This window comes from Colossoma macropomum, unplaced genomic scaffold (genome assembly GCF_904425465.1).
Source record: "Colossoma macropomum unplaced genomic scaffold, Colossoma_macropomum, whole genome shotgun sequence".
Classification (NCBI taxonomy): Eukaryota; Metazoa; Chordata; class Actinopteri; order Characiformes; family Serrasalmidae; genus Colossoma; species Colossoma macropomum.
This window is the reverse complement of record NW_023494810.1, coordinates 13,457,195-13,482,552: the sequence shown is the minus strand read 5'-3', so window position 1 is coordinate 13,482,552 and position 25,358 is coordinate 13,457,195. Positions and strand designations below refer to the sequence as shown.

The 25,358-nt window shown below is 39.6% G+C and overlaps 2 protein-coding genes and 1 gene segment (V, D, J or C); 2 read left to right on the top strand and 1 right to left on the bottom strand.

The window, feature by feature from the left end:
- Positions 1-354: 354 nt before the first annotated feature.
- On the bottom strand, positions 355-8,267 carry slc2a10 (solute carrier family 2 member 10). The gene is made up of 6 exons (XM_036559575.1): positions 7,662-8,267; positions 7,497-7,569; positions 5,369-6,532; positions 3,641-3,763; positions 3,390-3,525; positions 355-573 (listed from the first exon to the last, which is right to left on the bottom strand). The coding sequence occupies exons 2-6, from the start codon at positions 7,543-7,545 to the stop codon at positions 483-485; spliced, it is 1,563 nt and encodes a 520-aa protein (XP_036415468.1). The 5' UTR covers positions 7,546-7,569; positions 7,662-8,267; the 3' UTR covers positions 355-482.
- A 1,117-nt stretch (positions 8,268-9,384) lies between these two features.
- tp53rk (TP53 regulating kinase) lies at positions 9,385-12,095 on the top strand. Its single transcript, XM_036559783.1, has 2 exons — positions 9,385-9,799; positions 11,478-12,095. Exons 1-2 carry the CDS (start codon positions 9,565-9,567, stop codon positions 11,960-11,962), a joined length of 720 nt encoding a protein of 239 aa, XP_036415676.1. The 5' UTR covers positions 9,385-9,564; the 3' UTR covers positions 11,963-12,095.
- Positions 12,096-12,495: 400 nt separating this feature from the next.
- LOC118799999 lies at positions 12,496-24,523 on the top strand. The segment is given in 7 exon segments: positions 12,496-12,946; positions 14,311-14,646; positions 15,522-15,836; positions 17,979-18,095; positions 22,543-22,881; positions 22,954-23,271; positions 24,198-24,523. Coding segments are annotated over 7 exon segments (1,836 nt in total).
- Positions 24,524-25,358: the final 835 nt, after the last annotated feature.

The window sequence follows — 25,358 nt, the reverse complement described above, 5'->3', positions numbered from 1 at the left end:
GATTGGGGGAGTGTGGTTTTTATTTATTTATTTTTATTTATTTATTTATTTATTAGAGAAGGCTTTTTATCATTTGAATTTTTCGTATATCAATCAACGGTGGCACCCACATTGATGTGACTCCATTTTCTTTATACTGTCAAAGGTAAACACCATCCCTCCAAAGCTAATCAATCCAGCAATGTTGCAAACTCCAGGAACATTTACTATGGACAACCATTTCAGAAGCTGTGCATTACAGGAACCTGTCTAAGCCCAGCCTCTTTGAATGAGATATGCAGGAATTACTTGACATTTTCTTTAATAGTGTGTGCAGATGCAATAAATAACACGGTGCAGAGCAAATGTCCTAAATGAAGCAATGTGAAAAAAGTGATTTAATGCAACATGTTGATATTTTCAAAGTTATTACTGTTACAGTAAAGGTCCAGATCTTCGCTGGTGGATTAAGTGGCCACACTGATGTGCACAATTTTTGAATATCATAATGATGAATTTCCCCAGGACACTCTTTGATAGCCAGGTGAGCGGCATCTTCTGAAGATTCTGCAGAACTCCTCTCTGTGAGGAAATCTGGAAGAAGAAGCAGTCAATGAGTGCGTTTACATGCACTTAATAATCTGATGACTGCAGAAAATCTGATTTTCTCAGTAATCCGAATAAAGCGTTTACATGCACTTGAGTAATCAGATAATGGGGGAGCTCCAAGATGTGAAGAAGACATGACATAACATAATACTCAAACTTCATGATGCTGCTACATTTAACATTTTTAAAAAGTCACTTTACTTTAAAATATGAACATACATCATCTAGAAGATTAAAAATATTTAAATCCTTCATTTTGTCAAGCATGTATTTAGTTGCAGTGTCGCTCCTAAAGTGTTTTTCTTGCTGCAACACTGCTTGCTTATTTCCAGTACCGCCGTCTGTTTTCGCACATGCGCAGACTGAGAAATCCGAAAGAAATCAGAGTAAGAATTCACATGCACTGAGAAATCTGATTACAGAGCTGAATCCTGTTCTCTTTATCAGATTTCTTAATCAGATTTCTAGACCTTACTCTGATCTAAGAAATTAGTGTGCGCTATTTACATGACCATTTCAATAATCAGATAACTGCAGAAATCTGATTAGGATTGGACTGAGTGCATGTAAATGCGCTCATTCATGGCGGAAGTCATTTTCTATTTGTTAATACCTGCAAGAAAAGCATGTGAGGCAATTTCCAAACTTAAAAACTTTCCCAACTTTAAACGCATTAAAGGGGAACTCCACCAATTTTGCAAAATTACTTAATCATTCAATGGTTTAGATGGAAACAAAATCATTCAGAGGGGTTCAGTGTGTAATGCGCCTTTGCAGACAAATTTAGTTTAGGAGTTAAAATTGTTCATCATTATAGTACTAGGAACCAGACATCAGAAGCATTTAACTCTAAACTACATCCCATTAAGTTATTGCACAAAATGGTTATAAATACTTTGCTTGATACCCGAAATTCCTGTAGCTACAGCTGTTCACCTGCAGTAGCTTTTGTTTTCAGTTTTCTTACCTATTTTTGGAAGATTGCAAAGTATGTAGAGGACTTCGACAAGGTCTGTTTCCAGAATGTCGTAGAGCCATATCAATTTAAACCAGATTATGCAAATGACTGGCGAGAGAGACAGAGACTGAAAAATCCAGGGCGAATGGAAATTGACGGTGCCAGCAACAAACTACTTGCTACTCATCTTACCAGTTTATGGGGCAGGACAGCGAGGTGCAGCTGTGATCTATCGCAGCTCCTCTGATAAATACTCACATAAGCTACGAGTTTTGCTGACACTGTGATGCAACGCCACCAACCCAAACAACACAAAAGGTGCGCAGGGCGGAGAAGTACATACAGGACACTGTAAGGAAAAGTAGTACCCAAAAACGTATTTTTCAAATTTAGCACTATTTTACCATTGTCAATATGATGTATGAAACCTGTACATGTAAGTTCACTGGTCATTTTGGATAGCAGATAACCATGATGATATTTGTAGTGTAGACATACAGATGTCTGGTTCTTAGTACTATAATGGTGAACAATTTAGACTCGGTTCTTTGCATCTTGAAACTGTTCTTAAGATTGATGGAGAACGTGCTGTAAATGGCACCAAAAAGGTTCTACTATTGTTAGAAGCTTGTATCATAAAAACAGAACGCTTTTTGGTGCTACCTTTTTCAAAAAGGTTCTGTATAGAACCATCTACAACAACCTTTTTACAATGCTAAGAACCCTTCAATCACACAAAGTGTTCTTTGAGTGTTCATGGTTCTATATAGTACTACTGACCTTCCTAAATAACCCTTGAAGAACCATCTTTAAGAGCACAGGCACAAATGAATGAGAGACAAGTCTTCTATGCTTTTGGCCCAAGAAAAGAAACCCAAACTGAGGTAAGGTATCTAGATTGCAAGCTACTATGATAACTTTAGCTTGTAGCAGCTCTTTACTGACAAATCATTTGCTAGCTAGCATCATAGAAGGCTGTGGAATCACCAGGGAGATCTGACTCGCGATCTCCTGACAGTAGGGCAGTCATTTACACTGTTGCTCGGGAGCCCTCACAGTGTTTTTGAAAATCTCCCCACACCTTCAAGATGCATCATCAGGAGGTTTTCCTCATCTTTAAACCAGAAAATCTCACAGTAGAGACTCGCTGCAGCACTGCAGGCCGGGCCAGCACGTTTACAGCAGATTTAGTGATGGTTAAATTTTTCTTTTTGGCTGGAGTGTCCCTTTTAAAGAAGACTTTTTTTCAAAGTTCCTCCATAATTAAATGGTTAAGATGTAAACTGTCATTCAGAGTGGTTTGGTGTGAAACGCTCCTTTCTATATGAAGCGCTTATGAATACCCTGCCTGATGTCTGAGACACTGTTTTACGGTACATACTAAAGAACCATCTGTTTTAAGAAAAGAAAACAGTTCTATGTAGAACTCTGCATGATTAAAGGGTTCTTTGCTTGGTTAAAGCATTCTTCAGATGGATGGAGAACGTGCTGTGGATGGTTCTGTATAGAACCTTTTTATATACAATAAACAGTTTCAAATCAAACCATTGTAAATGACTTTATATGTTTACAATTTTATGCAAAATTTTGAAAAATTGGTGAAATTCCCCTTAAGCATTTGCTTCCTCCTGATGATGCACATATGTATGTTGTTTAGTAGTTCAGGATCAGACAAATCTCATTCAAATCTAGAACATCTCTCTAGCAGCAGTTTGTTCTCATACACTAAGTGCTCTTTGATTTGTCTACAATATTAGAAATATTTAGATTAAAAGCACAAATACATACTTTTCCAGAACTGAAATGTGAAATTAGTGTAAAAAAAATGCAAATTTCATCTAACCGTCTTTCACAGAGCTCCTTGTCGATGTCGTGGAGAGATTTTCCTTTGGTTTCTGGTAGCAGAAAATAGATGAAAACAACAGCTGCCACTGCAATCACTCCATAAATAAAGAACACTCCAGAAAGGCCGATCACATCTGTGAGACCAAATTAGAAAGAATCGACCTTTAAAATCAGCCACTGGACTCTCAAAGTACAGAGAGCATAGTGTGAATAAGTGTTTTTGCTGTCTTTAGAACATTGCAGACTTACCTATTACACTCAGAAAAGAGAAGGTTACTATCAGGTTGGCCACCCAGTTGAAGCAGTTGGTGAACGCAAAGGCTCGTCCCCTCATGTCCGCGGGGAATATTTCACTCAGGACCAGCCAGGTCACTGTAGGTCACATTAACAGCGACACTAATGGTCAAAATGCAACACGTAGAACATGTTTTTGGTCATTTTCTCGTTCATATAGAATCCTCACCTTTGAAGTTTCACAGCAGTCAAAGATATAAGATACAACCTTGGCCGTAAAGGCTGTTCTTATAACATGAATGTATTTTGACTAATTTACACATATATTATTTTAAGCTCCTTGTTGGAATTTTCAGTGTAGCACTTTATTTGATTATTATTGTGTTATTTAATTAGAAAAGTGATTTTTAATGGACTGTTACAGCTCAACCCTTAATCAGTTACAATTAACCCTCCTACGGGGTGTTACGTTTGTGCTCGCTCCACTTTTGGCTGAACTAGGCCCGTCACAATTATTACAGAACCTCCTGATCACAATTATTGGAGATAATCACAATTATTTAGGCTGACAGCAAATATTTTCCATCAGGGCCTGCTCTAGCCTTCCGGGGGCCCTAAGCAGGAGTTTTTGGGGCTCCCCGTCTTGCTAGCTTATGTACTGTGAAATTAAAAGCTAACAACACTGACTACCATAAACTGTCTAAATTATGTAAATTTATAACTGGATAATTTGTGTATTGCTAATGATTGGAAGCTCGTTTTGGGTTCTAATAACAGTTTCATTTACAGATAATCTCAGCATTCTTGATCCAGGGGTCAGTGTCACGACGCAGTATTTCGTGTTTATCCTGCTAAATTTAGGCCTAGTTGGATGTAACTCTGGTGGCTGTGATTACAGTGTTACTTTTTCACAGATACAAATGTGTACTCACTATATATTTAGGTGATATAATTTCATTTTCCTTCTTTGGTGATTCGTTCACACGTTTTAAGTGATTAGATGTTCATTATAACCATCGTACTTTCATGCAAGGCCATGCAGGGACCCTCAGAGGGGCAGGTGCTCACAGTTAAAATGGGACACATGGACCAACATGATAAAACACCAACTACAGCATTAGTAAGTACAGCATAAGTAACTACAGCGACAACCAGTGTTCGAAGAGAACATAAGAAGGAATCTAACATCTCACCATATTACACCATTAGATGCTGCTTTCCACACATTTCCAAAGACAAAAATTTCTGGATTGATCTGTGTGGTTAACGTCAGCTGAACTTAGCTTATTAATACTGTATCACACACAGAACCAGGAGCATGTTTTTTTACTGAGTGCTATAAGACTTTTTTGTTTGCTAGATAGCCAATGTTGACTCTGTGCTTGCAGAACAAGTGTATTCAGTCACATTTTCATCTCATGTCAGATCTTATGTTAGCTACAAAGTACAGACAAGATAGCTAATCAGTCGATTTAGCTCCTTTAGTCGCATAAAATGAACAAGTCATTATTCATGTTTTTATAAGACAATTCGGTTCAAATTTCATGGTCGTGAAATAAATGGTAGATGCTTAAAGTTTGGTTCCGTTTGTAGCAGAAATGTGTAGCTTGCTTGTAGAAGCAAATTATTAATTTTGCTCATTTTTTTTTTTTTATTAAAATGAGCAACAAAACTAAATTGTACTGTGCCCTGCTCTCCCCTATGCCATGAATATCTTCTTTTTAGAAGTGAAATTCCACTTACTTGGCCCAAACCCGACAGAAAAGGCACTGACGACTGACATCATGCAGATCAAAATAAGCCAGTTGAAATTCCCCACAGCGCGAGGAGCTCCAGCATCACTGGTATCATTTGTAATCTTCACCAGTTCAGTGAGGTTTTCAGGTAATATGGTGTCATTTGGATGCATCTCAGAGCTACAGTGTCTTGTGTCAAACAGAGAATTCCTGCTCAAAAATCCAATAAATATCAAACCTAAAGCCATCACAGAGCAGCCGCTGATCAGAAGCAGCCTCCGGCCGGCCTTGTCTGCACAGAGCATCGCCACTGAGGTCGAAATGACTTTAACAATCCCAAGGCCGACTGAGGCCAGCACAGCCGAGGCATAATCCCTGAATCCCACAGAGCGGAAGATGGTGGAGGCGTAGAATAGCACGTTTGGCTGACCTGTGAACTGCTGGAAGAGCACGAGCCCGAGACCAATCATCATCCTTGTGCGCATGTTATCTTCTCGCTGAAAGAGATGCAGGATGGTGTATCGCTTTTTCTCTGTTTGCTCTTGGCTTGAAGCCCCTTCTTCAGCACCATCACTGCAGCTTTGACTCTCTGGTATAAGTTGAACCAGACTCACATGCCGTGATGGCAGAACCCAGACAGAGGCTAGTTGCGCAAGGCACGGCGCAATGGCAAACCCAAACATGTATCTCCATCCATCCTGGGCACCAGAGAGTATATAGTTGACCGCATAAGCCACCAAGATCCCAACGGTGACGCCAGCTTCGTACAGGGTGACCATCAGACCTCTGCGGTTCGAGGGAACCATCTCAGACACAAAGATGCAGCAGGACATCGAAGATATGGACATGGCGAAGCCCACCAAGAGCCGGCCAACGACTAGCATCATGAAGGAGCTGCTAGAGCTGAGGATCAGGCTGCCTCCGAGGATGAGAAGATTGCTGAGCAGTATGGAAGTCCTCCTGCCGTGGTGGTCGATCAGCCAACCGCCGATCACAGAAGCAAAGACAGCCCCAATGAGAAGAGCGCTGACCACAGTCTCCTGCTGGACACAGGTCAGATGGAACTGGGCTTGGAGCTGCATCAAGGCACCGGAGATTATCCCAAGCTCATAGCCGAACACCAGGCCGCCGAGAGTGGAGACCGCAGTGGGAAGGACCAGAATAGGGCAGCCTGGGAAAAGTTATTAACTTTAGTTATTCGGTAAAGTTTCAAACACTTCTTATGGAAATGGAGTTAGAGGTCACTGCCCTATAGTCCTTAAAGTGGAATTGCACTGATTTTTCTGAATTTTTGCACAATTAAGTCAAGATGTAAACAGAGCCATTCAGATTGGTTTGATGTGAAATGCTCTGTTCTAGTGAAACTTAGTCAGAATTGTTCACAGTGGTGGTGATAGGAACCAGACGTCCACCTCTAAAAGCTCCCTCACAGAAAGTTATTACATGAAATGGTCAAACATACATTGTGTGATGCCTGAGACACTGTTTTACAGTAGTTTGTAAATATGTTTTTGGCCTAAAATATTTCTTTAAATGCATCCATAATGGAGTGAGATATGCAGGGTGTTGTGAGGCAAAATGATGTTCAAATATCAATGGAATTTCATTTTAATCATGTGCTTACAATGGCCTGCAGCAATCCTGAGAAAGAACTGCCATGTAAATAACTGTGATTAACAATTTAATTGTCATTTTTTTGTTAATTGTTTGCAGCTATTATAAAAAGTACAAGTCCAAACCAGTCTGAATGACTTTACATCTTAGCACTTTACTTATGCAGAAATTTCGAAAACATTATGTAATTCTCCTTTAACACCCGAGTTTAATGTATGCACACATAAAACAGGCATGGCAGACCCTGTTTCTGGAATAAAGCCACCCTGCAGAGTGGTATCACACCTGGCTCTAAAGCTCCTGAAGACCTCATTATTGACCCAGGTGTGTCTGATTCAGGTAAAAGCCCTGCAGGGCAGAAGCTGCACCTGGCCACAATAGTTGGGTTCAAAACCATGCCATGCAGATGTTCTGTTTAGGGTGCTAGGTTCGTTCTCAAACAGCATGAACCAAAAAGAACAGGATAACAGATTTGCCTAATAGTTTCTAACATCAAGCTGCATAACTACACGAGGACCTACCCATTTTTCCTTTGAGGATCTTCAAAGCTGCATCATCGTCCACTAACATGCAACAGCCTTCTTCTCAGGAGGCCTGCAAAGCAAAGCAAAACAGTAGAAGGTACTGCAGGACCCAGCTAACAAAAATGAAACGTCTTGTTAATATTTCTTGTGTTCAGAATATACCCCCAAAACTGCTCTGAAGCCCCTTCAGTCCGGAGGGTCGTCACTGCAGCCGCGTAACCATGGCAACCACCTTGTTGATGCTCCTCGTTTGTGATGAGCCCACTCGAGGTTGCCTGTCTATGTCCTAATTATCCATAAATAGCCCTCAGCAGGCGCAGCTCGCTCCCATATCAAACCTACGGCTTACAAACTGTGCAAAGCTTTACAACTTTTTAACCAGAAACAGATTCAGCTGTTTGGGCTGGATGGTCTGGTCTGTTGTAAAAGAAATCAGTGGGGGTATTTTGTGCTGGAGTGGAGAGTTGAAGTGCTCTGGAAGCTGCCCTGATCATGAACTTGGTCGTGTTTCATCATCAAGCCGGAACGCCTCCAGGCCGAGCATCCAAAAAGTTTCTGGAAGAAAACTGCAGCCTGCATTTCCCATCTGCCGCAGAAAAAGTAAACTTTTTTCTATGTGAAACTGTGATCAGTAATTACCACTGCTTTGTGTTGCTTCCTTCAAGATGTCCACGACTGTTTCTGACCTTTTTCTCTCCTCTGAGGGGCTCTACGACCCGACAAGGAAGTTTCAGCTACGTGGCAGAAGACTCCAAAGATTTATTTATGTTCCCACCTCTATTCCGACAACACCCGCCCTCCCGCGCCAGGATTGGCCACTAGTTCACAGTCACGGGCGAATGGCTTGCGAGTATGAACTACTAGCCAATCATAGCATGGAAGGGCGGGGCTTGTCGGAATACGGGTGGCGAAAAAATAACGCTACATCAAACAAAGAATGAAAGGGGAATTCCGCTGATTTTTCAAAATTTCTGCATAATTAAATCGTTAAGATGTTAACAAAGTCATTCAGAGTGGTTTGATATGAAGTTCTCCGTTCTAGAGAGACAGAATTGTTCGCAATGATAGGAACCAGACGTCTGAAGAGTTTAATGCCTTCAAAAGATTCCTCACAGAGTTATTCTATGAACTAGTTATGAATTCGCTGCCAGATGCCTGAGACTTTACGAGTTACTTAAGATAGTTTTGGTCTAAAATATATATCTTTTAAAAATGCATTCATGGCAGAGATGTACACAAAGAACACTCTTAGATTTACCACTATTTAATGAACATTATAAATATTATCAACATTACATATGAAAACTCAGAAGAGGTCATTTTGGTTATAGAATTGGAAATAAAATGGCTATATTTGTAAAGAAATTAGAGTCTGTGAAATTTCACAGCAAACCACTCTAGATGACTTTGTTCAAATTTTGAAAAAGTAGTGGAATTCTCCTTTAACATGGATTACAAGGAAATTTACAGGTGATTGATTTTGCGGTCACAAAAAAAAGAAAAAAAACAGACAGTTCAAAAGTGTTAAGCTTCAAATTTTATTTGCATTCAGTGATATCAATAGAATAGTCCAAAGACGGTCACAGAAATCGTCTTTTAGACATTTCCCCACGTGTGCATTTAAGCCTCAATTAAGCTACCCTACATTAGCACAACCCTTCTACATTTATATGGCACCAGTTAATGTCAATACAATACGATCTTTAAATTAGTTAATATTTATAAACAATGTCTTTGCTTAGACAAACCTTTTTGATGGATAACTACTTGGTGCATGTGAACCGAGAAAACTTTTACTTTGAAAAAAAAAAAACCTTTAAATGAACTTGGCCATTAATAAAAAGTCTGCCTTAACACTCTAGGGCATTTCACTACAAACTACTAACACTAGCGTGAACAATTCCGCACAGATAAGCAGGGCTGCCACAAAGGCTACCAAGACAGTGATGAAATGAAAATGGACTAAAGTGCATCTTTATTGAGAAGTAAGTGGCCAAGAAGAGGCGGGACTTTTATTTTGAAAATAGTCGCAACGGGCTACCTCCTGGCTTGAACTCGAACAGCCATGGCGCACATGGAGCCTGTCAATAACAAACCCGCCGTCTCTCAGTTTTTACAGCAGACAGTTCTGATTAAACAGGGCGCTGAAGCTCGTGTTTATCGCGGCAGGTTTTTGGGCAAATCCACGATCATTAAGGAGAGATTCCCGAAACTGTACCGCCATCCCACCCTCGATGAGAAACTGACTCGGCGCAGAACCGCGCAGGAGGTTCGGTCCATCCTGCGCTGCAGAAAAGCGGGTCAGTAGACCAACTAAGCTGTGTCTGAGTTAGTTAGTTGGTTCGTTAGTTAGTAAGTTGGTCACTCGCTTCTCCAGTCACCCGAGAAGGGCTGGGAGTCGACCTCCAAAAGGAGTCGATTCTCAGATTCCAAGCATTTGGGAATGAAGAGTCGAATCAAAAGCTTTGGATTCGATGCTACACACAGACAGAGCACCACAAGTCCATTCTTGAGTGTAATATAGTAGTGTGCTATTTTGGACGCAGCTTAAGGCTGTGGTCAAAATAGCGTATTGTGTACTGTATACTATTCTTTATCAATGGTATATTATACAGCAGTTATCTCCAACCCTGGTCCTGGAGAGATACCTTCCTGCAGAGTTTAGTTCCAACCTATATCCCTTAAACTGCCCCGCCCCTTACCTAACACATTCATCTGGTCCAGCTAATCAGGGACTTGGGAATAGGTTGATTAGTTGGAACAGGTGTGGTAAACTGGTTGGATATAGGTCAAGGGTCGACAACCCAATGTTAAGAACATGTTACAAACAACCATTTTATCATTTCAACAAAAATCAAGCCACAACATTTTATATCCATTTATTGAAGTAATGTTTTACCATCTTGGCTGTAAAAATGTCTCAGTATGTGCTGAAGTACTAGTATAGGTTAAATAATATAAACAAAAATTCTGACTTACTTTGCTGTGCTTTAAGCTTTAGCTCAGCTATAGCCGCTTTTCTCACATCTCCGGCAGGAAACTTTTCCACAAAAGTAGAACAGTTTCTTGTAAATTGTCTCTCAACATTCGACTTTTGGTGAGCCTGAAGTTGGCTTTTCATTCACCAGCTTCATTTTCCTGTTGCACCCTAAATGGTGCCTGAAGCGCTAGAATGTCACTGCTGAACCATTTAAGGTGGAATGAGAAAATTCAAATGAGAAACTGACTTCAGCTTTGTGACTTTTTAGTGTTTGACAGTTTCATATCAGGAAACCAGGTGTGATTATAAATGCAAATAAGTCGGTTCCTCTCCAAATTGTCGATGTTCGTCTTAAATCTGTCTCTTTGCTTTTTCGTTAGCTGCTAGCTAGGTGAGATTGTTGTCTGTGTTGCTATAGTGACCACCAGTCTGCGTGCCAGCCTTCAGGGTTAAAGGGTGAATTAGCAGGTATACATTAACTCCAGCTTTTAAAACCATTGTGTTAAAACTGTTTTGAATGATCAGCAGAGCTTTATTACGCTGTAGAGGAGGATTATTTTATTTTTACCTAAAAATCTAATTCTGCTGTGGAGCCACAACAGGGCAGTAAAAGAGCCACAACAGGGCAGTAAAAGAGCCGCATGCGGATCCGGAGCTGCATTTTGCCAACCCCTGGACTAGGTTGTGCAGCAAGGTCGCTCTCCAGGACCAGGGTTAGAGACCACTGCTGTACAGTATCCTGTGTACATCAGAAGTCATGTGCTGCAAAACAGGACAGGGGTGAGACTAGCCTGCTAACATCAGATGCTGAGTCAGTCAGAACCATCTCATTTTCCACCCCATTTTTTTTAACCTTTCAATTACTGTTTAGCAACTGCAGCAGTGTGTACGTTTGTGTTTTGGTCAAGAGGTGGGTATTCAGTAACTATTCAGTGATTCAGGATGATTTAATAACATGCAGTGTTGTGTAATGGATTTTTTTTGTTGTTGTTATTTAGGTATCAACGCGCCAGTCGTCTACTTTGTTGACTACACCACCAACTGCATTTTCCTCGAGGAGATCACTGACTCTGTCACTGTGAGGGAGCACATCGCATCAGCTCAGGCATCTGGACAGAGTGTAGAAGCGCTCCATGGCCTAGCTGACAGGATCGGTCAGATCCTGGCCAAGATGCACGACGAAGATGTAGTCCACGGAGACCTCACCACCTCCAACATGCTGCTGGTGAAAGGTGAAGAGGGCAGAGATGGCAAACTGGTTTTAATTGACTTTGGCTTGAGTTACATCTCTGCCTTACCTGAGGACAAAGGAGTTGACATGTATGTGTTAGAGAAGGCTTTCCTCAGCACACACCCCAATACAGAAGCCCTGTTTGAAAGACTTCTGAAGAGCTACACTGCTTCCTCCAAAAAGGCCCCAGCTGTCATTAAGAAACTGGATGAAGTTAGACTGAGAGGAAGAAAGCGATCCATGGTTGGATAAGAGGAAACCATGTGAATGCACACATTTATGGTCCGGGATGTCAGTAATACTGTTATCGTTGAATTAACACTGATGACAACTTTGACTTTCTCACGTGTTTGTTTTTGTAAATAAAGGACTGTTTTTGGATGTTGACTGTGGATGTGGTCTTTCAGACGGAGGGAGGGAGGGATCTTGTTCAATGGTTAAGGACTACATTAGCGGTGAAATGTAATGGCTGGGTGTGTCTTTGGTCAGTCTGTTTATGAGTGGCCGGCTCCTCATTTGGTAGAGCACCATTTTGACAATTGTGTCTGGACATTTTGGCCTTTAAATCAGCATTATTGTTATGATCAAGTGTTGTCACATTGATTTCGACTCCTGGCGACCGTATGGATAGTGATTCTCCAAAATATCCTGTCTTCTTTTTTGGTCTATAGGTTTCTGAATGGCCAGTTCATGATTCCTCTGTTCTATCTTGTTGCTGGTCATCCTCGTCCTTATTCAACATCAACTGTCCTAAGCATAACTGTATTTTTCTGTAAACTGGTTCTTCTCAGAGCTCTGTTTTCAAAATAAGAGCTTCAGTTTGGTTATATGGGCTTCAATTGAGAGGTGAGGTGATTTGATCAATGTGCATGTGCAGGTATTCGATTTCAATAATACTCGAGTAACACACAAATTTTCCAAAATAATAACAAGGTATGGCAGCAAAGTACAATTACTTAAGCATTTTCACAGTGGAAATCATTACATGTGAAATAAAATGCTCAGGATCACATGACGTAAGGTCAGTGTTGAAGGCCAGAAACACTTTACAGCCAAGTTCAAAGCCCAGGAGCTGAGTGAGATTAAGAGCAGTTAAGAGTGGAGTTTGACCTCAGAGGAAGTGCCTGGAGACACTGCTGTTTGTCTCAGACATGGCAGGAACCAGTTCAACAATCAGACAATTGTGTGCTTTCACAGTCTTACTGCATTTCAGCCTAATGCACTTCCATTCTGCAGGTAAGAGGATTTTTCAGCTCATCATTCGTTACGGCTGTGCGAGTTTCTTCTTGTTGTGAAAAGTGTAAAAGTCGAGCAGAGCTGAGAATCAAGACGTGAGTGTTAAGTGTAAGCAAACATAAAGGCACACCCTTAAAAATAAAGCTGCCAAAGAGTTCACTGCACAGTGCTATATAAGAACCGGTTTAGGTTCCCTAAAGAACATTTCAGTGGATGTTTTTTAAAGAATGATTTTTGTTAATATGAGTATGGAGAACCTTTTTTAATTTAACGTAATTACATTCCTACTTTTTAGAAATGGTGTTGTATATACATACGCTGACTGGCCATTTCATTTAAACCACCTCCTAGTTTCTACACTCATTGTCCATGTTATCAGCTCCACTGACCATATAGGAGCACTTTGTAGTTCCACAGTTACAGACTATAGTCCATCTGTTTCTCTGCATACTTTGTTACCTTGTTCTTCAAAGGTCAGGACCCCCCACAGGACCCCCACAGAGCAGGTATTATTTCGGTGCATTCTCAGCACTGCAGTGACACTGACGTGGTGGTGGTGTGTGAGCATGTGTTGTGCTGGTGCGAGTGGATCAGACACAGCAGTGCTGCTGGAGTTTTTAAACACTGTCTACTCACTGTCCGCTCTATTAGACACTCCTACCTTGTTGGTCCACCTTGTAGATGTAAAGTCAGAGACGATTGCTCATCTGCTGCTGCACAGTTCGTGTTGGTCATCCTCTAGTCCTTCATCAGTGGTCACAAGACGCTGCCCACAGGACATTGTTGGCTGGATGTCTTTGGCTCTCTGTCCATTAGCCACACTGAGGTGTTTAAAAACTCCAGCAGCACTGCTGTATCTGATCCACTCAGACCAGTGCAAGAATGAGTCCACTTGCTGAGAATGATCCACATCCCAAATAATACCTGCTCTGTGGGGGTCCTGTGGGGGGTCCTGACCACTGAAGAACGGGGTATCAAAGTATGCAGAGAAACAGGTGGACTCCAGTCTGTAACTGTAGAACTACAAAGTGCTCCTGTATGGTCAGTGGAGATGATAAAATGTATGTATATGTTTATATTTCAATTAGAAAAATATATATACCATGTTTGACATGGCCTTTTTTTCTGAATTACTTATCATAATTATTTTGATTAATAATTTTTTAACCAGAGGAAAATTATACAGCTCAAATTTTGTGTTGTAATGGCTCCAAAAAATGACAGATAATTCTCCAAGAAAATTCCTTTGGTTAAAAAAATAGTTAACCAAGTAAACCTTTAAAATTGCATTCACTTATTTGGTTATTGTGATGGTCTGAAACTGAACTGCTGAAAATGGCTTTTTGGCCTGTATCTTCTCCAAGGAGCTGCTCTGCACAGCTCTGTAGACACACAGCATGGCTTAGTCGGCACAGCTGTGACTCTGGGCTGCAGTTACACTCTCCCCAGTGCAAACGCAGAAAACATTGACGTGTGGTGGAAAGTGTCCAAGAACGGCGTCTCTGAGACTTTATTCGCCAGTCAGAATGATGCTGTGACCAAACGCACCAGAGGATTTTCTGTAGACGAGGCCCGGCTCCTGAAAGGAGATGCCTCTCTACATCTGGAGAACACAACAATCAGCGATGAGGGAGTTTACTCATGTGGTGTCATCATACAGCCTGACCAGTACGATCGGACCGTCCACCTCAAACTGTCAGGTAAGCTGCTGCATTAATTCCTTGCTGCTTTCGCCACATAATTCTTCACACATTATTATTCAGTATTATGATTTAAAAGACTCAAATCATGGAAAACTCTTGAAAATAAATAAATAAATGAAACATGATGATGTACTTTGATCTAAACGTTATTAATGTGTTAAGGTGCACAGTCTATATTCAGACACAAAGTTTTTCATTCATGGTTGTGACATCATATGTTCTTGGCTGCTCATTCATGCAGAAGGGATAAGGAGTGTTGGGAAGCAAATGTATGATTGCAGCCTTCAAAGGATCCAAACATCCAAAATGAACAGTACATTTGCCAACAGCCAATCAGAACAGAGCTCATTTACATTTACAGTATTAAAGGCACAGTAACAAAAACAGCCCAATTCCACAGGATAATTAGAGAGTGCAAAATGGATATTGTCATGTGGAAATGAATTATAATGAATGATATATTCACCCATATAAGCCAAACCTAACAACTTCTGGGCATTTTGTACATCGTGAGGCCCTTTTTCCCCCACAAGCATTTGTTCTCTGATGCTCTTATTATGTGATGGACTGCAACCATACCATAAACACTAAAATAGAGGGCGGCGATATGGAAAAAATATAATATTGTGATACTTCAAGGAATTTTCATGATACATGATAGGTCACAATATTTATTTTTTTTACATCTGATCAGTTAGAATAAAAGAACAGCAGCACTGCTACATTTAAAATACTATCAAAAACTGTGAATACAACAGTTTTTATTAATACTTCTGTGTGTTTTATGTACAGTAGGTTTGTATGCAACTCACTGGTTTTGGTTTGATTGATGCTGTGCCTTGTCCTCATCTTTTTTTTCCTGTTCAATGCAGCTCGGCCTTTGGTTTCCCTGCCTGAATTAGTCACAATAACGACCGGAGAGGAGAAAACCTTACGGTGTGACATCACAAAGTTCTACCCAGAGCAACTGAAAGTGACGTGGAAGACTGAAGCTGGCGCAGAGTCGGCCCAGTGGGACGTGTGCACTGGAGTTCCGGTTCCTAACAGCGACGGAACGTATAGCGTCAGCAGCCGCATCACTGTGAAAGCGGAGAGACTGAAGAGTGACGTCACTGTGTACGAGTGTCAGATACAGCACAGGTCTTTCTCTGAGCTGTATAGCGAGAGTGTAAGCGTGAGAGTTGAAGGTGGGAGCTTCTTAATCTGATTATGAACGCATTACTTCTTTGACACGTCAGCTCTGCTTTAATTGCATGGGGCCTCCATGGTGCTCATTTACAGATAATGTAATACAGCAGTGGCATAAAACAAAGTTAGAGGGCCCATATCATGAGATTTTCCCTGCTTTTTTGAAATGTAAACACTGTTAAAACTCAACATGCTTGCGAGTCATTCGCAAGTGAGCAGAACTGTCTGCATGGTTGCGTCTTTTTTGACAGAACACTAGTCCAACCAGCAGACGTCGTCTTTCTGTTCTGCTTCCTGCTTCCTCTCTGTCTGCTCTCTCCTCATCATTTATTTTTGTATTTAATTATTTAGTTGTTTCATTTGAATAATTTCACACATATGAAACTGCTCCTCTTACAAGCTTGTGTTATCTAGCTGACGTGAACTACAGATGCATAAACAAAATCATATAACAGACGTAGTTTTTTGTCTCAAATTATTTCATTTGTATTAAATGAAATAATTACATTATACAGTAGCAGTTGTTAACTAATATGTTTGATTAAATATGTATTTTTGGTACATATAAAGCTACAGTTTAGTCTTAACTTAAACATTAGCATTATTCTAGCTGCTTCGTGGTTGACTTGCTGTTAAACGCAGATATATATTGCATATGTCCATGTCCTAATGCTGTTAGTTCCATACTAAACAGCTGCTGTGAAGCAGGACTTCATGGAAACTGAAAAGGTTTTAATGAAAGATGATGTACATAGAAAAAAGTGAGCATGTAGCACCAGTGTAATAAATGTTGTGTGTTGTAGCAAAAGCGACACTTACATTTTTTTAAGCTACATAAAATTATATAAAAAAAAATCTCAAAAAGTTAGCTCTTTAATCTGTGAAAAAATAAGTAGCATGTTAAAGTTTTGTATTTTAATGTTCTTGTGAAATGTAGAGAGAATTCATTTTCTCCTGAATAATTTAGATTCCCACAAGAGGGCACTATTAGCACTTAAGTAGTGTTTTTCTGCATCTTTGAGTGCGAGGAAACCCACACCAGCAGGAATGCACGTGTGATTAGAGTCAGAAATTTCACAACAGGAAGGAAAATAGTTCATTACTTAGTAAGTTTCACTGTTATTTAATATGTGATTTTTAATTCAATCAGCTAAAGATAATAAAAGCAGTCACACTAAAGGCCAAACATGGGAGAAATTTTCAGCAGGCAAATTGTAAAATCTTAAATTTATATATATAGATGTGAAAATAAATCATACTTTGGGCATTTTGTTCATTGTGAGAGCCTTTTCCCCACAAACATCTGGATTTGTTCTTTAGTGTTTGTTTTATTTGATGGCCTACAACTACTATAAACACTAGAATAGAGGTGGGTGATATGGGAAAAACATAATATCATGTTAGTGTATATCATGAAATTTTCATGATATACACTATGTCACGACATTTATTTTTCAGATGTCTGGTCAGTTGGAACAGAGAAAAAAGAACAGCAGCACTGCTACATTTGAACAATAATATTTCTCATACTATGTTGTACTAAATCCAGTTAAACTTGATTAATTTTGTTCTCTTCATAATGAAACAGGCAGTTGTTAGTGTTCTGTACTGACGACATGCATGATATGTGCAGAAAAGCATATTGTATTTTATTGTGAAGAAATTCATCACAATAACAATTATAACAATTAATGCCCCGCCCCACCCTAGAATATGATCTGTGTTGCAGCCTGCAGAAGTGGGGGAATGTTTGTAACTGCGCACGACACATAGTTAGAGCAGCTCAGGAAAAACTGACTATGAATAACTGACTAAAGCTTGAGCACTTTTGACTCGACAAAATAATGTGCGAACACACATGAGGGTCTATTGCACATATAGGACTGTAATCTTTTTTGTATTTGCACAGGATTCACTTCTCCTAACACATGTGACAGCATTGTCTCAGTGTACAGTCCTGTATGAGGAACTATGTGATGTGTAGTGTTTGTAATGAATTTCCTCAGACATAATATTTGTATTAAGTAGTTTAAAACAGATTAGTTAAAATGAAAAACACTTTATAGATTGTATTGACTTTTTTCTCCTGTGATTACAGTACGTGGCTTGACGTTGATTTTAATTGTTTTCTTTTTTTCTAGGTCCGGTTCAGCCCTTTAACACTTTGGCTCTAATCGCTGGAACAGTTATATCAAGTGTTTTCATTACAGTTTTGGCCATCGGAGCTGCAGTGATGGTTTACAGATATTTGCATGCAGGTATGATTAACTCCACTCTGTTTTGTATTGACAGAAATGATCCATTTTCAACTGAAAATAAGCAGAATCGTTTTTCAGTTAAGAAGAGATATTGAGCTTTAAGGATTTTGCATTCTAAATAGCTAAACTGATATGCAGAACACGTCTCTTTATACATGAAAATGACAGACACCCCACATTTATTCTAAATGTATAATATCAAAATCCTATCAAATCTGTAAATGAACTTCTTTCCTTCTAATCCTGAGAACTCACATTCCGCTTGGAAAAATGAGGTTTTATCTGACAGAACTTGAACTTGATTTCCAAGGAACACAAACAGTTTAATTTCTTTCAAAACATACAATTAGTGCTGTAACAGAGTGTCTACGTGTATCAGGAAGTTAAATTGAATGCTTTCTATGACATTTATTTTTATTATTTATTTATTATGACATTTCTTCCTTGTTTTAGGACAAATCATCTGTTTTTTATTCAAAAAGCATTGCAGATTAAGTATAAAGATCAGTGCTAAATATTTTGTCCAGTGATGAGGTCAGTTTTAGGTAGAAATCATCAGTTTAGGTTCCTTTAGTTAGACTGCAACCAGTTACAGTAATAAACTGTCCCATCAGGTCAGTGTAGCAGGTTAGTCTAAAGGCTGTGTGAGGTTTTGTGTTATATCAAAAAATGTGATTCTAATGAGCCAAAATGTCTTATTTTGGGAGAAAGAAGAAAAAGAAAAGATGGATGAATGAAAAATATTAATGTTTATACTGTAATTAAGACCCCATTAATTTAAATGTTCACTATTTTATTACCTTTAAGGCTTAAATTTAAAAAATTAAAAAAATTATTTTTTTTTAAAAAAAACTGCAAGAGGACAGGCAGAATTTCAGCAACATGTTTTCATGTTTCATGAAGTTTTATGAACTTTTCCCGCAGTCACTGAGAAGAGCTGCGACATGACAAAGAAGCAGATCCTGATTGGTCCTCTTGTGCTGATTGAATCCAAAAATGCAAACAACTGAAAAAAAAAACCCTCACATATTGTTTAGAAGTTGTCACAGAATAAGAATATGTGAATATCCAAATTTTGACAAAATTGTGAAAGGGGGAGAAATGAAAAAATAAATACAAATCACTAAAATACGCAGAAAAAACACCGTATTTAAGTATGTTCTCTGTAGAGGATGTCTTAACTTATTTTCACTTAGAAGATCTACAGTACATGTCATTTGCTAGGGGTGTTCAAACTTTTGCATACAAATATATGTGATGTGTTTAGCGGCTGGGTCATACTCACAGGCACAATACACACTGAGATTCAACCGTCAAGCACATGCTGGAGATATAATGGTGGAGAAAAGGCAGTATGAAGCTGCTTTGGGGTTCTGAACTAGCCTACAGCTACATACACTTTGGACACTGAAGTCTGGACACGCCCCCAAACTAGCAGTTGGTGAAGGGAGTGATTCAAGTGATTCAGTGTGATTCAGTGATATTTAATAAATATTTGTAGCATTTGCAGTTAATACTGTAAATCCTAAAATCTGAATCTCAGGCCTGAAACACAATCTTTTTTTTTTTATCAGGAACTTAGCATGTTGCAAATCCCCCAGCAGTGATTTTTTAAGGGGTACATGTGACTTCTGCTAGTTTCACATATGCTCACAAATAGCTGGTCTAGCTGGTCTTCACCCTCTGCTTCGTCCATGAACTTAATGAATCTGCGTTACTCTACTTCTCGCTTTTCCTGTTTTGAGTAACTTCTAAGTGTGTGTGTGTCTGTTCCACTTCTACAAATTCACGGTCAAGACTGTGTGACACAAACCTCAATTCCCAACTAAATCTGTAGGACTCATGTTTTCTGTTGTCTAGGACTTGACATGGCCTCGGCCTTTGGTCTTGCTAAATTTAGTCTCTGGTCTCCAACTAGTGCTTACAACAAGACTAGGCCTAGTTTTACTGATACCAGCTGCGTGGCATTTAGCACACAAGGTATAAAGGATAATGGATCACTATTTTTAGAATGATCACTTCTTTCTAAAGTTACATTTGTTTGCCAATGCCATGTTAAGATAGCTTGACTTCAGCATCACATTACTGACCACTAGCCTTATATAGAAGTTCCCCCACAGTGTTGCCGGATTGGACGGGTAAAATTTTAAAATGCGCTATTCATTTGTGTTTCTAATTGCGTGAGATCCTAGAATAAGCGTAATAAATAAAAACCCACCTAAATCATGACAAACCAGCTCAGATTTTATCCACCCACCAAGGCACTTTTCTCCTACCAAACCTAAACAATATCCGCCCAATCTGGCAACACTGTGGGCGACTTCCAGACTAACAAGATTCTCCTCCAGGATAAAAGCGAAGCAAAGACAATAAAGTCTGACCCACTGAAACAGCCATGAGAGTCAGCAGGAACTCTGGAAATAGCTAACAATAGGCACAGGATGTGTTTGCATCCACAGAATTAGAGGCAAGTGTCAGATACAACAGTCCAGATTGCTCTTACCTTTGTATTTGACCAAAATAAACAAGGCTGGTGCAAAAAAGTAAAAGTCTTTATAAATTTCAGAGTTTTGTTATTTACATAGATGGGCTCAGTGGACAACATTCAGCTGGGCAAAGCTGAGGTGAGCACAGACGAGAATTTATTCGCTAGAGTCCATTCCTACCATTCATCAGATCACGTCCCAGCTCTCTTTCCCACTTAAAATTAGTTTTAAAAGTACTGTTGTCAGACCAGCATATCAGGTTAAAGTAAAAATAAAGGATCCTTCTGGAATAGAAATAAACTAGAATGCTTAAAGGAAGAAGTTTTTGTATGTGGTGGCACAGCTAAAAGTAGAAAACTCTAGATTCCTAAGTGTTAATTATGTTGACCCAAGTGAATCTGTAAGGGTTCAAGATGGTTCTTCAAGGGGTCTTTAGTAAAAAATGGTTCTATATAGAACCATAAACACTCTAAGAACTCTTTACATGACTAAATGGTTCTTTGCATCATGAAATTGTTCTTCATATTGATGGAGAATGTGCTGTAGATGGTTCGAGATCTCGCCCTTATTTGGACTTGGTCTCTGCCCTTTTAGACTCAGTCCTGACTCAATTTCAACTAGTCAAAGTTTTGTACCCGACAAGGGTGTTTTAATATAGAGCTTTTTACAATGGGTATTGTCCCAAAGCAGCTGTGCAGAAGTCCAGGTTTGGGCCTCAAACGGCAAGGAAAAACTCCCTAAGACACATGTGTCAGGATCCAGTCCTTGTAGGCCAAAACACTGCAGACTTCAGCACAGTGTCTCAATAAACACACCTGATTCAGCTCAACAGCTAATTAGCAAGAACTTGAATTTAGAGTGTTAGATGAGGGTAGTCGCTGATCTCCAGAGCACTTTGGCCCAGAAGGTCCCCAGTTTGACATGTCTGCCCTAACAGACGGAAACCTTGAGAGGAACCAGGACCCAAAAGGGGAACCTATCCTCCTCTGGTCGACACTGGAGAGCAAAACAATAATCTAACATGATCAGTTTGATTCTAGAACAGACAAATTCATATACAATAGTGGATTTTTAACAAAGAAAAGAAATGCCCTGCCACTGGACAGAAATATTTAGATTGACCAATGATAAATGATGACTGCTTTAAACAAACAAAAAGTAGATCTAATCCAAATGAAACCCAAACGTTAAGAAGAGCCATTTTGTCCTTTCAACAAAAATCAAACCACCTTGAGAGTCACAACATTTTATGTCCATTTTTCCATCTTGGCTATAAATATGTCTCAGTATGTGCTAATGTACTAGTGTAGACTAAAAATATAATATAAACAAAAACTCAGACTTACCTTGCTCTGCTTTAAGCTTTAGCTCAGCTGTAGACGCTTTTCTCGCATCTCCGGCAGGAATCTTTTCCACAAAATTACAATAGTTTCTTGTAAAATGTCTCTCAATGTTCAATTTTTTTATGAGGCAGAAGTTGCTTCTCATTCGCCAGCTTATTGTTTGAATTTTACTGTTCCACCTTAAATGGTGTCTGAGGCACCAGAATGTAACTGCTGCACCATTTAAGATGGAACAGGAAAATTCAAACAAAAAGCTGGCAAATGAGAATCTGATTTCAGCCTTGTGACTTTTTTGGTGTTGTACAGTTTCTTGCTGCAGATTAAACATATCAGAAAACCAGCTGGAGTGATTATAAAAGTCCATTCATCACCAAATTATCCATGTTCCTCTTAAATCTTTCTCTTTGTCTTTTCATTAGCTACTAGCTAGGTGAGATTATTGCCTGTGTTGCTACGGTGACCAGCAGTCTGCATGCTGTTCTTCAGAGTGAAAGTGTGAATTAGCAGATATACATTAACTCCAGCGTTTAAGACCATTTATTGTTAAAACTGTTTGAACGATCAGTAGCTTTATTATTATTAATGAATGTGACTGAAAATGTTATGTATCTTTTGCAGCCCCTCCTACAGTGTCTGATATAGTCAAACCTGACATTATTTATGCCAAAACACCGACCAAACTGAGCTGCACTATCAGAGGAGTTCAACCTAAACACCTCAAAATCCAGTGGTACAAAATGCCATCCTGTAACAGCAGAGCAACCGGCGTCACTGAAACTGATCCTTTAATAGGAATGGAAGACCTGCAGGATCTAACACAGCTAGAGTCCGAGGAGAACGTCCACATTTCTACTGTTACTCTTAAACTGACTGTAGATGATGACAACAGAGGATACTGCTGTGTGGTTCACTGTGGCAATAAGAAGATCATCAGAAACACAACAGTCAGAATCCAAGGTTTGTACATTGTTCTAAATATCGCATTTTTTCTCAAATGTTTTGCAGATTTTTTAATGTATCTCCTTACAGTCCCACCAGACCTTCTGCAAATATCAAGCCAACCTCAGATCCCCAAACTGGGTCAGCCTCTGGTGCTGTGCTGTCGAATTGAGAAGTTTTACCCAGAAGATATCCGGCTGGAGTGGCACAGGCAGGGCACAGAGCTGCTACAGTCTGCCACCCAGTTTGGTCCATTCTCTGACCACGAGAAGCTGTACAGCCTGTGGAGTAAGACTGAGCTAACGGTGGCTAGTGTGGATATTGGAACAGTTTGTACTTGCAGAGTCTACCACAACAGCTTCCCCGCACCGTTCTATAAGGACGTTCCCTATCACATCAACACAGACGGTGAGTCAGTCATGAGTCTGTGGATCTAGGTTTAAAAATATCAGCTATAACCTCCTAAAGGAGAATTCCACCAATCAAAATTTCAGAATAATTCAATGTACACAAAGTTACAAAGCCAAAAAATTGATATCTAAGCAAAAGAAAATATCTTAAACCTAGTGAGAATGTCAAATATCTTCTTTATCTTCTACCTTCTTCACATTGGTGGTGATAGGAAGGAGTCGCCATGTCTACAACATTATAATTTTTTTTTTATAGACATATTTACTATCCAAAGCACCAGTAACCCTACGTGTGTCTTCTGAGTGTTTATATGCAGTGTTGATGGTGGTAAAATAGTGATACATCTTTAAAATAACTTTTCTTGGAGGACTATTTTACTTGGCAACACCCGGAATATGCATTACTAGATTTTTAATACCTTCTAGGCCAAAATCTTCTCAAAACAGTCATAAAACAATGTCTCAGACATCAGGTCTTCATAACTTTCCATCAGGGAGCTTTTAGATGTGGACGTCTGGTTCCTATCACTACCACTGTGAACAATTCTGACTCGGTAAGTTTCTCTAGAACAGAGTATTTCACACCAAACCACTCTGAATGACTTTGATCACATCTTGAAACATTTAATTATGCAGAAATTTTGAAAAATAGTTGGAATTCCCCTTTAAAAATAAAGGTGCCAAATGGAACCAAAAGTGTTCCTTTGAATGATGCCACAGAATTTTGGTTCCCTAAAGAACCTTTCATGATGTAAAAGTTCTACACCAATTAAAAAATTTTCCTAGAACCTTACATCCAAGCCAAGAACCTTATAGAAAACTTTAAAATGTTTCAGAGCTGGTGTGAAGCACTATTGTGTGGATGAAGCTGTTTGAATTAGCTCAGATTAGAAAAATCACTTATTTTCTTATATGTTCTTGCAGGTCAGCCCCCAAATGTGGCTTTCATCAAATGTGACCCTCCGCAGCCTCAGTTAGGAACAGAATGTACGCTGAACCTGTGCGTGAAGAATTTCTGCCCAGATCCTGTCACAATAACCTGGTTTCAAGATGGAGAAAAGATCTCTGATGGAGCCTTTGACTCCCCGGCTAGTCTTAACTTGAACGGTCTTTACTCAATGTGGACCTTTCTCAAACTGACCCCCTCCAAACAGAACCTCAGCTCAGTGTTCAAATGTGTGGTGGAGCACAGCGCTCAAATGGAACCGGAGGAGAGACAGTTCACCCTGGCACATTTAATGAAAGTGTGAGAGATACTACTGTATACTATTGTGAAATATACTACTGTTGCTTAGCAACAGGAAGACACACAGACAGAAGCAGTGTTTAAAAAATGCAGCGCGAACCTTCAAGATAAAAGGCAGTGCAGTGCATCTCATGTTTTTCCGCCTTAAAAACATACAGCTGCCCGAATCATCCCACCGTCACCACCACACTACATTCTCAGTATATAATTATCTAATTTTGTGTCACTGATGTTTATGGTTAGCAAGACAGTTAGTCTGCTAACTGCATACTGCTCGGTCAAACGCTTGCAATTTAAGGGTTAAATAGACAGTTTCGCAGATGGAGAAATAAACGACATAAACATTAACAGCAGAACACTGATTATACATTTCATGTCCAAAAGTTTGCAGATACCAGCATTTCTTCTGAAATGAAGGGTATTAATAGTGAGTTTGTGCTGCAGTAACAGCCTCTACTCTTCTGGAAGGCTTTACACTAGATGTTGGAACATTGCTGTGAGGATTTGATGGAGCATTAGTGAGGTCAGGTACTGATGTTGGATGGTCAGTTCTGCATCACTCCAATTCATCCCAAAGGTATTGGATGGAGCTCCATCACTCCAGAGAACATGGTTCCACTGCTCTACGGCCCAATGCTGGGGGGCTTTATACCCCTCTAGACCACCCTTGGCATTAGACATGGTGGTCTTTAAAAATTAAGGTGCCAGAAAAGATTCTTTGCCATCACAGAACCACTTCTGGTTCCCTGTAGAACTTTTCAGCGGATGGTTCTTTTCAGAATTGTTTTTGTAAACGTGTGAGGTTCATGTGCAGCTGCTCTAGAGCATCCAGTACTATT